At 35.0% G+C, this 15088-nt stretch overlaps 1 protein-coding gene across 1 annotated transcript in view; it reads right to left on the bottom strand.

Moving 5' to 3' along the window:
• Positions 1-15088, bottom strand: part of LOC126809827 (U3 small nucleolar RNA-associated protein 6 homolog) — a 135420-nt gene that overhangs the window by 109196 nt on the left and 11136 nt on the right. Inside the window, exons 12-14 of the mRNA XM_050534619.1 lie at positions 14639-14723; positions 12838-12917; positions 11985-12047 (exon numbers count right to left, since the gene is read on the bottom strand). Coding sequence (XP_050390576.1) covers positions 11985-12047; positions 12838-12917; positions 14639-14723 — 228 coding nt within the window. The remainder of the gene's footprint in view (positions 1-11984; positions 12048-12837; positions 12918-14638; positions 14724-15088) is intronic.

Below are 15088 nucleotides of genomic sequence, written 5' to 3'. Positions count from 1 at the left end.
TTTACAAAATAAAAGCTCAAAAATAAAAACCTCCCTCTTGCATCAGATTCTGGGTTAAAGATTGTCTGAGAATCAGCATATATATTGTGTATGGCCTAACGTTAGATTGTTGCTAGTAATGGTGGACGGCCATACACTAATAGCAGACGTCTACATCATCCATTTCTTCATCTTTCATCATTGATTGCTTGTATGTAAATATCTGCTGGGCTTTTACACGAATGTTGCATTAAATAAACACGACATGATCTCGAGACTTGATGCCTGTCTCTTTTATAGGAGAACATCTTGTATTAGTACAGCTCAAGATTTTTTCAATGATGGCTCCGGAGAGGAATTCAATGAAAGAAGTCAAGTTGTATTATTATTATTCGTCAGTGATCTTTACAAAATGTTCGCTTCCATGATAGTGTAAACATTTCCTATTTTTCTATGTAAGTAAATCACAATTTATAAGATGTTGAACGATTTTTTTCAAATAAATATAATTAATATATTTTATTAAGTGATAAAATTGTTAGAATTACAATTGTCTTGACTGAAACAATAAGTTGGTGTCGGTCAATAAATCTGGTCAAGTGGTTTTAAATTAAGGTGATAAAGCAGTGGCTCAGTGAATAAGACGCTGGCTCGCTAACCAGGAGGTCTCGGGTTAGCTCCCGTTGTTGGCTCAGAAAGTTCCTGGAATTCACCAGGGTGGTTTCCCTTTGTCAGTCGTGCAGGACGGAGGGCCTAGTAAGGACAGTATCTAGTTGTTTGGATTGGACAAAAACTGAGCTCCTGTGTACACATTCGCTTTTGTTGTCCTGGCAAAATTTCCCTCATAGCACTCCATATGTTGTAAGCCCATCTTCATCAGCCGAGTCGGTGCAGCAAAGTAGGATGTTTCACCCCATTTTATTTCATTTCATTTATTCTATCATAATGGGTTCTACGTCTATAGGAGTGATTCTACTGAGGTAACAGCCAACTTCAAGCTAGCTCCAAGCAGAGTCTGAATATTTTCTCTTGCTAGATTACGGATCAGGAACCATATAGGCCTTCCAAAATTGTTCAAGAATTTTCTTGAGTGTTTAAGCTTTAGTAAAAGCTGAAAGCTGAAAGCTGACCAAATTGGTTAGAAAAAAAAATTCTCTGGACGAAAATGAACCAGTACCCGGGCTTTGGTAAAAGTTGACCTAATTTGTTCAAAATTATCAGTGCAAGGCCCCTCAGGGTCTTCCAGTCTGGATTCTCCTTCTCAAGTGGTGAGGAGTAAAAGGACTGACATGGAAAATGGCCTAGTCATTCTGATGGGATAAAAAAAACAATGTCCACTTATGTACCGGTACTCGCATGTAAAAGAAAAACTTACAGCTGACAGTTGGAATTTTATAAAGTGAGGCAGAAGCGGTGCTGTACAGGCAAAGTATCCCTAATAACACACAACGTCCATCCAACTGGTACAAAAAAGTAGGGCATTAACCCCCATTTCATAATCTGAATCTAAACAGAAACAATTCTCTTTGATTTTATCAATAAATATATATACTTGATTGTGTTTATCTACTGTAGTCATTTAGTGCGTGAGGCCTATTAATTATTCTTCGATCACTCAATATCCACATTGTTTAAATAAAAACGTAGCGCAGGAAAAGACGAATTAGTGACAACCTAGTAAAGGACAGTGATAACGATTTAATCAATGACCACGTTAATTAGCTATTAAATATGAACTAATCAGCCTTGTCATCAATGATTTTAAATGCGTTAACCTAGTTTTTTTTCTCACGATTCAATAATCGCTGTGCAACAAAAATCTATTATTGACAAGTAAATCTGTGGGCTTTACAATAACATTGTACCTATTTTACCTACATTACTCCCGACAATCAGGTATTATCAGAAGTGGGCAATAAACTTTTCATAATAAATAAACAAAGATGATCAATGGTCTCTTGTGTCGTCTTCGTAATTCTCGAGTATCTAAATACAATGGCGGTAAACAGTACATATTCATTCATTTAGTTTATAAGATTTATATTAAACATATTTGTAGTTTGATGTAAGTATTTCAACCTATGTTATAAGGTACACAACAAGAGCATCAAGTCTGTTAACTTTTATTATGGATTCATATCTATTCACCTTCAGGCAATAATTGTTTGTAGATTTCACCATAAATACACACACATTTACCTGTAATTATACCTCAACAGTCGATTTCACCTGTACAATCCTCTAATGATAATCCCTGATGTTGGTCGAAAAAGTTCAAGGATATTCTAGTGTGGTATCCTCTTATCAGTGGTGCAGAACGTAGGGCCTGGCATAGACAGTGTATAGCTGTTCGGATAGGACAGAAAAAACAAGGTCCCGGGTACATATTGGGTGTGCACATAAAAGAACCCTTTGACAGCTGGAAAATTTCTCTCATTAGTCGAGTCGGTGCAGGATTGTTTGTGAATCTCACCATAAATTTAATACACCTACATTATATCTGTAAAAAGATATGGGCCCCGAGTTCACGAAGCATTCTCAGAATTAAGTTAACAATTTAATCAACTTTAATCACTGTTCATCACTTTGGTCCTGAAACGCATAGTTTCTTATTGATGTATTTGATACATTAAAACAACAAAAGTTTTATAAAGGGCTGTATTTTAGTTAAAGTAGCTAAGTCTCTAACCCAATATCATCAAAAATCATCGACATTGAAAACCTGAATTATTTGTCATTTCAAATCAACATTGGTCTTGTGACCTTACAGGGAAAATTTGGGCTTCTGATATCCAATATTCAAGACAAAATAAACATTTTACTATTGGTACACGAATCGTGTACCATAATGCGTTTCAATGCCATTTGTAACAAGGGCCTCTAAGAACGAGGCCAGACATATTACACAAGCCATGTCAAACTGTAACGTCATATTCTTATCTGTAGAGCATGCGCAATAAATGCATTCAGTGTAGACTGAAATAACCAGACGCTAGAAATTGTCATTTAATTGAGACTTTGGGGCATTTCGCCGACTATAACTGATTAGAAATTACAGTAAAAACAGAAACGATTGAATGTAAATCAGTTTATATCCATTCATATTACATTATTATATGCGTTGCGACCCATTTGTGTCAATTTCTAGGTCCCAAATATTAGCGATTTAGCTCCTTTAAATTAAGGCGAACAATTTTGAGTAAATTCTTAACTTAAATCTGAAAAAGTTTTGTGAACTCGGGGCCAGACTTCAACAGTTGATATACAAACAATCGTCCATCTAACTTTTTTATAATGGCTTAATCCATGCTATAATGTACTCAAATTGATCATCTAACATTATGTTATATATACAAAACTAAAATATTATTGATAGATTATTGATAGATAAATGTCAGCTTGGATTCAATGAGATTAAAGAGATTTTAACAACACTTATAGGTGATGCTGGCTTGTTTGATCGTCTGTATATAGGTGATGCTGGATTGTTTGATCGTTTGTATATAGGTGATACTGGCTTGATTAATCGTCTGTATATAGGTGATGGTGCCTTGATTGACACTGAATGTTGTGAAATATTTAATTCATTATATCTTTGTACATACTGAACAGAATTGAATCATTTTTAGGCTGATATATCTTTTTACAGATTCAACTGGCCCAACGTAAACCCATGATGTTCCATTCAACCAATTCCACAAAACAAAAGACATACATTTACAGTTGTTTCGATCAAATAAAAGATTCAATGGAAGCCTCCATTTTTAGGCTGGTTGGGGATGTCATTCTATGGAAAATTCATCTATCAGGAATATTCTATGGAAAATTCATCTATTGGGAATTCTATAGAAAATCATCTACAAGGAAATTTTATAGAAAATTCTTCTACCAGGAATTCTAGAGAAAATTCATCGGCCAGGAATTCTAGGGAAAATTCTTCAATCAGGAATTCTGGGTAGGGAAAATTCTTCAATCACGAATTGTATGGAAAAATCGTCTATCAAAAATTCTATAGAAATTCATCTGCAAGGAATTGTATGGAAAATTCATCTACCAGGAATTCTAGGGAAAATTCATCTGCAAGGAAATTCTAGGGAAAATTCATCTACAAGGAAATTCCTAGCAGATGAATATTACTGCATTATATAACAATTATTGAATATTACAAAAAGCTTTCTCTCAACGGTTCAAATTGTAGCTTGATCAATAATCTAATTAATTCTATTATATAACAGAGTTCTTCTGCTTTCAATCATAGATTTTAGACAGTTTGGGGTGTGTCTCCACTGTGAGACAGTTTACTTAATTAGATAGAGAACTGTCTAGTATACAATATATACAAAGCCAATGAAATTATAAACAAAACCTTATTGTACCTGTTGACAGTTTGATACCAGGCTTAATTTATAAACCAAACCTGAATGATCATTTTCAGGTAGGCGGAGTTGGACATGTGCAAAGCAGTTTCAATTATCGCTGGTTAATAATAGAGTGTTCAAGAGAAGAGAATAACAAAAGATTTGTCGAGATCTATGTACCCTATTCACACTAGTCAGGAATAACAAATAACACAGCCACTGTCATAACACTAACCACATGCTCTACAAGTTTTTCCACACAACTCTCACCCAATATACAAAATTTTCTTTTTTAATAAAAAACATATTGTCAATAGATGAACATTGTTGCTCATTTTCCAGAAGATCTAATTAATTCTAACCACAGCTCACTGTTCATTTAATACAATATCGTCAAGGACATTAGGACACTTCAATATGAGTTTCAGACAAATATTCAAAATTAAATTGATTCACAGAAATTTTATTTTTCAAATGTTTCTCGATGTCTAGAGACATGCTCGATAAAACTTCAATATAAGTTTCAGACAAATATTAAAAATTAAATTGATTAATATAATTTTTTATTTTTCAAAAGTTTATCGATGTCTAGCTACATAGAGATGTGCTTGATAACGCACGAATTATGTTCAATTTATTCTGGGTTTGTAGTTTGTAGTTTAATAATATACTGGTATAGATAATAATAGATAGGAGAATGGGAGGATGAACAAAAGAGAGAGTGAAATTATTTAAGGACTAACAAATGGTTCAATTTTATTTCAATAATTCACTTGCACATAGGGGTCTTTAGCAGTGAGAGGAAACTAGAGGTCACAAAGAAAATCCACCAGGTTTTTGTCACATCCAAGCTGGGAGAGAGAGAGAGAGATGGGGTTTAACATCCACTCGACACAAACTAGGTCATTTCGGGACTAACATATGGTTTAATTTTATTTCAATAATTCGCTTGCGCATAGGGGTCTTTAGCAGTGGGAGGAAATCGAAGGACCCGGCGAAAACCCAAGAGGTTGGACAGGCAACGCTACTCCTTGTCACGTACAACCGGGGATTCGAAACCACGCCAGTCGACTCAATGACAGACTTTATGATACAGCGCGCGCACGCTAACCATTCAGCCATCCAACCCCCCTATCCAAGCTGGGAATCGTTTCCACACTACTTGACTCAATCTTAGACCTTATGATTCAACTTGCAATCTTTAACCATTTGGCTACCCAAGTGAATTGTGATTATAACATTTAGAGAGACAGAGAGAAATGGGGTTTAACGTCCACTTGACACAAACTAGGTCACTTCGGAACTAACATCAGGTTCAATTTTATTCCAGTAATCCGCTTGCGCGTAGGGGTCTTTAGCAGTGGGAGGAAACCAGAGGACCCGGAGAAAACCCATGAGATTAGATAGGCGACCCTACTCCTTGTCACGTAGAACCGGGGAATCAAAACCACGCCAGTTGACTCGATGACAGACCTTATGACACAATGCACATGCCCTAACCATTCGGCCATCCAACCCTGCTCGTTAGAACCAAGAATATCAAGTGAATTGTGATCATAACTTTTAACCTGTTAATTTAATTATTACAATAAGTCATGACCTCTGATAAATTGAAGAAATCAAGAAATTTAAATAAGATCTATTCTCTGAGGTAAATATGGTCAATCCTACGGGTATAAGCTTCAGAAGAAATAAATCTACTAAAAGAATTGAGACAGAATAAGACTGCTACAACAATCGTCCAAAACAATTGAATTTCGTTGATCAACATGTCGTGAGTTTCCAACCTAATCAAATAGTTTAAGTGAATGAACAAGTGGATTTTATCTGCTATCGTGGAACAGAAAATGGTTTAACTCTCGGATCTGATGATAGCCAGCAATTTAATTAGTGATTTAGCACATGTTATTTACATGACCACTATAATTTGCAATTCCTGATAATGAGATTGACCCTTGGTCCCGTCTTCTTCTCAGATTGATCAATCATTTAAAGAACAGATAACGAGAGAGAGAGAGAGAGAGAGAGAGAGAGAGAGAGATAGTTTAACATCAACTCAACAAGAACCAAGTCATTTAGGGACTAACATTTGATTCAATTTTATTTCAATACCACTTTCCAGATGAGAACTTTGTTAATTTCACTGTTGGACAATCATTTTACTATATATTTCCAAATTAGTACAATTTGCTCTTTGAGAAGGTTTAACATCCACTCAACACGAACTAGGTCATTTTAGGACCAATGCACAGTTCAATTTTATTTCAGTTTGCTTATGAGTATCTTTAGCAGTGGCAGGAAACTGAATGATCTGGTGAAAATCCAACTCACTTGACTCAACAACAGATCTTACGATACAAATCGAAGCATTAAACCATTCAACCACCTAAATCCCCAGATAACTCTTGACATCTTCTGAAACATGCATGTTTTGATTGACATGCACTGATCAAACTGATGTATGTTATTATCATCTTTATAAATAATGTATAATCTACAGATGCAATCATACATCTACCCGATATGCTTCTCCATCAACTGTCATAACATATTCTCTCACCAATCTATTACAATCAAAATCTTGTTGTATCAATCTGACCACAGAGAACTATCTACTTTAAGAACGGATCTCTGCTCTGAATGGCCATCATACTAAAAAAATTAGTATTCTATTTTTTACTGCGGTTCTAATCTGTTCTATATTTTTCTTTACACACAAAGAATATATAAACATTTTCAATTTTATTAACTGGAAGTGGGATAAAATACTTCTCAAACTTCTAGAAGTAAATCTAGTGTTCACGACTAAAATTGTTGATGTAGGAATTAAAATGGCAGTTAACAAGCGGATTAACTTTGTAACTTTCGTATAGTACATGGCTAAAGAGAGAAAGAGAGGGACAGAGATTGTTAGTATCACCTCAATAGTGATAAAGGTTACTGGTGATCAGATATTAAGGTACGAAGTGTTGAGCTTTCCCTACATTGTTTTACAAACCTGGCAGGGGACCCAGGAGTAATTGCTTCCTTTTCCCCCTTATAAATGAAATAGGGTCTAATATCCTACTGTTCTACTCCAACTGGGCTAATGGAGACTGGCATGACGGAAATTTTGCCGGGACAGCAGTGCTAGGACCTTTTATATCGAATTCCAACTTGCAAGGGATCTTTAACTAACACGCCAATGTGTACACAGGACCTCAGTTTTTTTATACCATCCGAACGACTTCCCCCTTAAAACCAGCAGCCCTAGGTCCCAAGCTTCTTGCAACTGTTCTCCTTATCTGTTGGGAGTAGAGAACAGTTACAAGAAGCTGCACATGACAGATATAAAAGATGCTCAGAGGCTCTATTCCTCTCATTACTTCAAGTATTTAACCTCTCATTATCTCCAATTCTGCAATAACTGGAAAACATGTTATACCCTTTGGAATAACTGGAAGCAGAATGCCTAAGACGACAAACTGATTGCCATGTAAAATACATTATACCCCCTGAAAGAGAAACTAACACCAAACTAACCAACAATAACACATTAATCACACCTCACTTGTAATTATATCAAGTGCCTACATTAATTGTTCTTCTGATTAAATTCTCCGACATTGCAAATTGACATAAGCTACAAGATTATTAACTTTCATGCATTTAATCAAAGTTCCTGAAGGTTCGTTCCATTGCCAATAGCTGTAACATTTTCTAATCTTTCTTTTGGAGTCTATTTTTGACTGGTTATTTGCATGTAGATGATTGGACTTGAAGCCTTCTTGTTTTCTCTCAAGATATTTTTTTAAAATTCTGTCTGAAGTTACTCAGATTTAATCAAGATATTGGGCACATCTCGATTGAATTCTCCTTACATTGTCTGGCCAGTAGGTACATGTACATAATATTACGTCTTTACTGGCACAGTCGGTGCAGTAAATGTGGGCTGTTCAATATTAATTCATTTCATAATAATACAGATAGAGAGAGAGATAAATGGGGTTTAACTTCGACTGACACAAATTAGGTCATTTTGGGACTAACATATGGTTCAATTTTATTTCAATAATTTGCTGCGCATATATGGGTCTTTTAGCAGTGGGAGGGAATTGGAGTACCCGGAGAAAACCCACGAGGTTGAACAGGCGACCCTACTCCTTGTCACATTCAACTGGGGAATCGAACCACGGCAGTCGACATGACAGACCTTATGATTGTAGGTCTCTATTAACATAACAAGCCCATAATCTACTCTCTAGACCAACAGATGGCTGGGACTTAAATAGATTAGAATGACAGCAAGATTGAAAAATTTAATGATAAAATTGATAATTGAGACTTAGTCTTGTTTGGTCAGTACTGTTGCTACAGTAATAAACAATCTTCTAACACTCATAACTTCGCTAAGAATAAAGTGAGAGAGAGAGAGAGAAATGGGGTTTAACGTCCACTCGACACAGACTAGGTCATTTCGGGACTAACATATGGTTTAATTTTATTTCAATAATTCGCTTGTGTGTAGGGGCCTTTAGCAGTGGGAGGAAACCGGAGGACCCGGAGAAAACCCACGAGGTTGGACAGGCAACCCTACTCCTTGTCACGTACAACCGGGGATTCGAAACCACGCCAGCTGACTCAATGACAGGACTCGTGATACAGCGCGTGTGCTAAGAATAAAGTAATTTGAATAGAGTTTTCAATACATTCAGTTTTCATTATATATTTCTGAACTATTATAGCAAGAATGGCCAGTTCTTTATCTGAATCATAGATAATGTATCTTTAAATTTGATTTAAACAATATTTATTTACCATATATTTCATACTATATACAATATATAATAGTTTAAATTTCACAGATGTCTGTACTTGTCCATCTTGACTAATAATTTAATAATAGAGGGCATTTTGTTGGTTTTAGTTGTGGATGAGAACTAACTAAACATTCAAAGTATTTGCATATATGTGTATTGTATAGAAATTGACATGTAGGGGGGCCTGTAGGTATAAGATAAATAAAACTTCACACATTTATGTAAAGACTAATCTATTGATACTCCCATAGATCACTGCGTACACACAGAACAACCTGACATTTTCCAGAAAAATCTTACAGTATTTTTTTTGTCTGTCAATAATTATTGAAATTTCTTTAGAATAAATCATTAGAAAATCACAAAAACTAAAGTCTACTTAATACTTGTAATGAAATTATACCCCCCACACACACACACACACAAAAAAAAATCTGGCAACCTGACATTTTCTTTATGTCTCGAGTAAATTTTTACCCAAATTTTTGTCAATCCATAATTACGTAAATTCCTAACGAATAAATTATTATTTATGGAATCATATACCTAAAAACAAAAATCTTTTGTTTTCCATTGACTAATGGATCAATTAAAATTTAATTGTCATCTATAGAAACATATCGATTCTAAGTGCGAATAACAACTATGATTATCAGGAACAATTCTGAATATCCCAACTAATTTAAGTGATTGTTTTTTTTAGCTAATTAAAAAATAACAATGAAAAGCTAGATGTATTGTTCAATATTCGAGCTAATTAAAGTCCAAAGAGACGAGGCTTATATTCATTATAGGGGATATAATAGGTTTGATATGAATACTATTATTCAAAGAACTTTATAGGTTGACTCTATTAAATGTCAAAGTATAAGTAAGACTACAGTCAACAACAGTTCATGACACCTTCAATAATATTGTTATGACTGCTAATAGCTGTTAAAATCTTTATGTTGACTTTATGGCCAGGCAACCTCCCCGACTGCATGACAACTGTCAGTTTAATCTCCTCAGAGTTGTCTATTCTTACTTGTCGACATGACGACACTCATCATATCAGTCAAGATTGTTTTGTTTCCTCGTTGACAGGTGACGAAGAGAGTCTTTATGTTTTGTAAACCTATATTTGATTAGAAGATGGTAACGAGATGACTCTCGCTCGGATCATGTTTCATTTCATCAATATTATTTGCATGAGTCACATTGGTTATTTTACTGATTACTATTGACTATGATGATTGTATTATTATTATTATTATTATTATTTGTATGGCGCGATCTTTCATTAATCATCAAACTGTTATACATTCATTAAAATAAAAACAATGAAATGAAATGAGATTTAACGTCCTACTGTTCTGCTCTGACTGGGCTAATGAAGATGATATTTGCCATACAGTGTGCTATGAGGGAAATATGGCCTACTCTTATATCAAATTCCAACTGCCAAGGGATCTTCTATGTGCACGCCAATGTATACACAGGTCCTCGGCTTTTCGATCCATCCAAATGACTAGACAGCTTCCCCTGTCAGGCATTCCGTCCTGCACCACTGACAAGGGGAAACCACATTGGAAAATCCTGATGAACTTTCTTGGCCAATGCAGGGATCAAACATGCGACCTCCAGGCTAGAGAGCCAGCGTCTTACTCACTTAGCCACCGTGGCTCACAAAATAAAAACAAAGAGGTGGGGTTTACATACATGTAACTTCCCCAATCACATTCAAATATCCTGGATAAAATATTGTTAATGAAAAAACCCCAAACATATAATAAAATACACAGAAGACCATAAGGTCTAAATGAAACAAAGCACTATCCAATTATGAATGTAATAGATAAATACAATAACATGAATCAAAATGGGGTTTAACGTTCTACTTTTCTGCACCGACTGGGCTAATGAAGACGGGTTGACAGTGTGCTATGAGGACAAGGGATCTTTTACGTTCACGAACAACTAAACAAGTGGAAAACCACACCGGAAAATCCTGAGGAACTTTCTCGTTCAACATCAGGAGTGAACATGAGACCCCCTGGTTAGCTAGCCAGTGTCATACTCACTGAGCCACCACATCTCTGATAACATAAATGTAAATTATAACATAGAACTTTAGTTTAAAGGCTTCTTGTAAATGTTGATTTAAGTAATAATAAAAAATCTGATATGTTATTTCGATTAGTGATGAGACATGTTCTGTATGATTAGTAATGAGACATGTTCTGTATGATTAGTGATGAGACAAGTTTGTATGATTAGTGATGAGACAAGTTTTCTATGAACAGTAATGAGACAAGTACTGTATGATTTGTGATGAGACAAGCTCTATATGATTAGTGATGGGACAAGATAAGCTTTATACGATTAAAGTTTTGTTTTGGAAGTGCAAAATGTTGAATTGTGTCTCTTTAAAAAAAATAACCAAATGTTATATGGAACACAAAACTAATAATATTATTTGTACAAATCATATCATTATACTGACATGGACAATGGGCACTTTAATATGTAAAAATAGAATGTATTAGGTTCATGTAATAAAAAACAGGATTGAAAAGACTGCAACTTGTGGTGTAAGGGGAGACAATAGTAGTTGTTGGAAGAGTTACCTCCCCTTAACAACCCGAAGACTGAACATTTTTGGTGGCTTGATCACAAGTGTCCACATGAAGTTTTTGTTTTGCTAAATATAAAAATATTGTAAGAAAAACATTGAAGTTTTCATTAAGAAGAACTTTGTGTGGGTATTTTTTCATTATACAAAAGATGTTCTGTGTTTGTTGGATGTTTTGTTTAAGGTTTCTATCATCAATATGTGACTAGATTTAAAATATAATAAACATCTTACTTGTATTGATCTGTGAAACTGCCTGTTCATATAAACTGTGCATTTTATCTTCATTACTTGAATCTACAAATATCAAAATAATATATTAGTAAGAGCAGGAGAACCACACAACACACAAAACACAACCAACAAGACAAACCTGTGGACAAACTACACAATTTACAAAGATAGGATGAATTGTAAATTTGGCAAAATTCAACATTCTTTACAGACGATAAAAACAAGTAGAGATTATCTACTGTTGATATTTTCATTTGTTTTTCTTTAGTAGATGTTAAATAATCAATTTGAGAACTCTTTAGCATGGATTAATCAAGCTGTGAAAATTATATATCATTCAAAACTAGCTAGATACCAGGGAATCAGAACCACGCCAGTTGACTCAATGACAGACCTTATGATGCAGCGCACAGGCACTAACCATCCAGCCGACCAACCTCCCCCCAGATATTGAAATGACAGCAGCTTTAAAGATCAGGAAAATGCAGCTATTGCATCCAGTGTTCTTGGAGGAGAAAACATCCAGTTAAATGGAGTAATACTTTGGGTTAGTATTTCAACAGCCAAAGCAACAGGGCAGAAGATCTATTAAGATACATTAGCTATGTGAACTCATCAAATGAGAAGTGTTACTGTGTGTTCTTGAAAGAATAACCATACCCTGTTCCGTACAGTGTATTTCTAACCCAAATGCGCACCTATGAATTAAGTGTTTTTATTGATGACAGTTACATGTTTCATATTTGAAGATGATAAAGTTACCCAACCTGTGTTTTGACAGTAACAGGATTGGTGTCAACCCTAGTGGTTTAAAAACCTGTAAAATATGATACGTTATCAAAATAATAAATACCTTGACCGGTTTGTATACTCATACATCTTCTAGCTCTAGCATCCCATGTTAGTGGCTTATCAGGATAATTCTTCTTTAAACTGTGAAAAAGTCAAAAATTAAAAAAAAGATAAATAATTTATACATGTATGGACAAAGTATCGTTCAAAACTCATGGTTGATTAATTAAATTTGGAACGACCTAAATCAAATCTGTGAAAAAGCCAAAAATTTATACACAAAATATTGTTCAAAACTCATGCTTGGCTTATTAAATTTTGAACATCCTAAATCAAATCTTTCATACCATAACTTTTTATGTATAAGGCCAAACTAATTCATTTTTAGATCTTCAGGATGTTGATAAACAAATATGTATTTAAATCTTGTTTTTAAAATTTTAAAATCTTACAAGCAAGTACTGGTGGGTGGGACCTTTTGTTTTTAAATTAGACTTTTCTGAAGAAATAGGAAGCAGAATATTTAATTGGTTTTCGTGAATAACTTATTTACTTTGGCCTTATTAAAATACAGATCTATATTTTGTTTTGTTTTTTTATACTTTCGATGAAGATATGACCATTTGTACTGGAAAGTGGCTTTTGACCCTATGACTTCAGACATTGATTAACCAATCAGCATTGACATTTCTAGTGGTTTACCCACAGTTTCGTGCATCAAACGCAAAGAACTCGTCATAACAGACCGTTTCATTGGCTAATCCCTCACTTTACCCAGAACGCCGGTAATATAACAACCCTCCAGATCCTTGTGTAGTAATGACACGCAAAAGGAAATTTTGAACTATAAAAACAAAACGAAATAGGATCTGTGTTTTAATCAGGTTGGTAATATATTATTTAACCCCAAAATTTGATTTTCAAAAAAAAAAAACCCAACAGTGAGGCTGATATACCCCGTCTCAATTCCAAAATAAATGACTTTAATGACTTGTACATTTAACTTTTCATAAAGCATTAAGCAATCAAACTGCTTTTTAATCTGCCTAACCATATCAGAAATTACTTAGTCAAAGTATTGATGTAGTTAAACTAAACACCAACTTTCATAATTCTCATTCATTTACAATCAAAGTTATCGTGTCCCAAAGCATAGGTAAATCAACTTCTGTATCTCTGCTTAGTTTAAGCAGGAAATACCCATCACCAAGCAAGAGATTCACTTAATAAACATCTACACCATTGACCTGCAGAAAATCCACGGGGTTGGACAATGGACAGACAACCCTACTCCTTGTCACATACAAGCGGGGAATTGAAACCACACCACTTGACTCAATGACAGACATTATGCAAGGCACACGCATTAACCTTTTGGCCACCAAACTCCCTTATCAATTTAAAGTGGAGATAGACAGAAAGAGAAATGGGGTTTAACATCCACTTGACACAAAGTAGGCCATTTCTGGACTAATATATGGTTCAATTTTATTTCAATAATTCGGTTGCACGAAGGGGTCTTTAGCAGTGGGAAGAAACAGGAGAATCTAGAGAAAACTCATGAGGTTGGACAGGCAACTATACTCTTTGTCACATACAAGCAGAGAATCAAAACCATAATAGTTGACTCAATGACAGCCCTTCTGATGCAACATGCACCTGCAAACCATTCGCCCACCCCGCTCCAACCACTATCAATTAGAAGCAGAGCTATGTAGTTCCAAAAAAGTGAGATCGACAGACGGATGGCCAAACAGATAGATCAACCTATTTTATTAGTCACTTGCTGTCTCTGAAAGGCGGGTTACAATTATGAAATATTTTGTTCATTAAACATACAGACAAACAAACAAGCTACTTACTCTTTGTACATACTATCAAGTTGAGATTTGTTAAAACTAAATAATTCACAGATTTTAATAAAACCTAAAATCAACTCTGCATCACCTATAAAGCAGACAAAAATAAATATTACCATTTTCATTAAACAGTTATACAATTAAATAATTTAACCAAGGCAAGAGAGAGAGAGAGAGAAAAGGAGAGAGAGAGACTTTAACCTTCAATTTTATTTCAATAATTCATTTGCACATAGGGGGGTTTAGCAGTGTGAGGAAACCAGCTGACCTGGAGAAAACCCACGAAGTTGGACAGGCGCCCCTACTCCTCGTCACATACAACTGGGTGGGGAATCGAAACCACTCCAGTTGACTCAATGACAGCGCTAACCATTCGCCCATCCAAACTCCCTTTAACCAAGGCATCTGCATAATTTTCAAAGGTCTTGAAATCTTTTGGACAACCAACAGTAT

Source organism: Patella vulgata, chromosome 2, assembly GCF_932274485.2.
Source record: "Patella vulgata chromosome 2, xgPatVulg1.2, whole genome shotgun sequence".
Lineage (NCBI taxonomy): Eukaryota > Metazoa > Mollusca > Gastropoda > Patellidae > Patella > Patella vulgata.
Note: the sequence above shows the minus strand (reverse complement) of the source record. Positions and strands in the feature narration are given on the sequence as shown.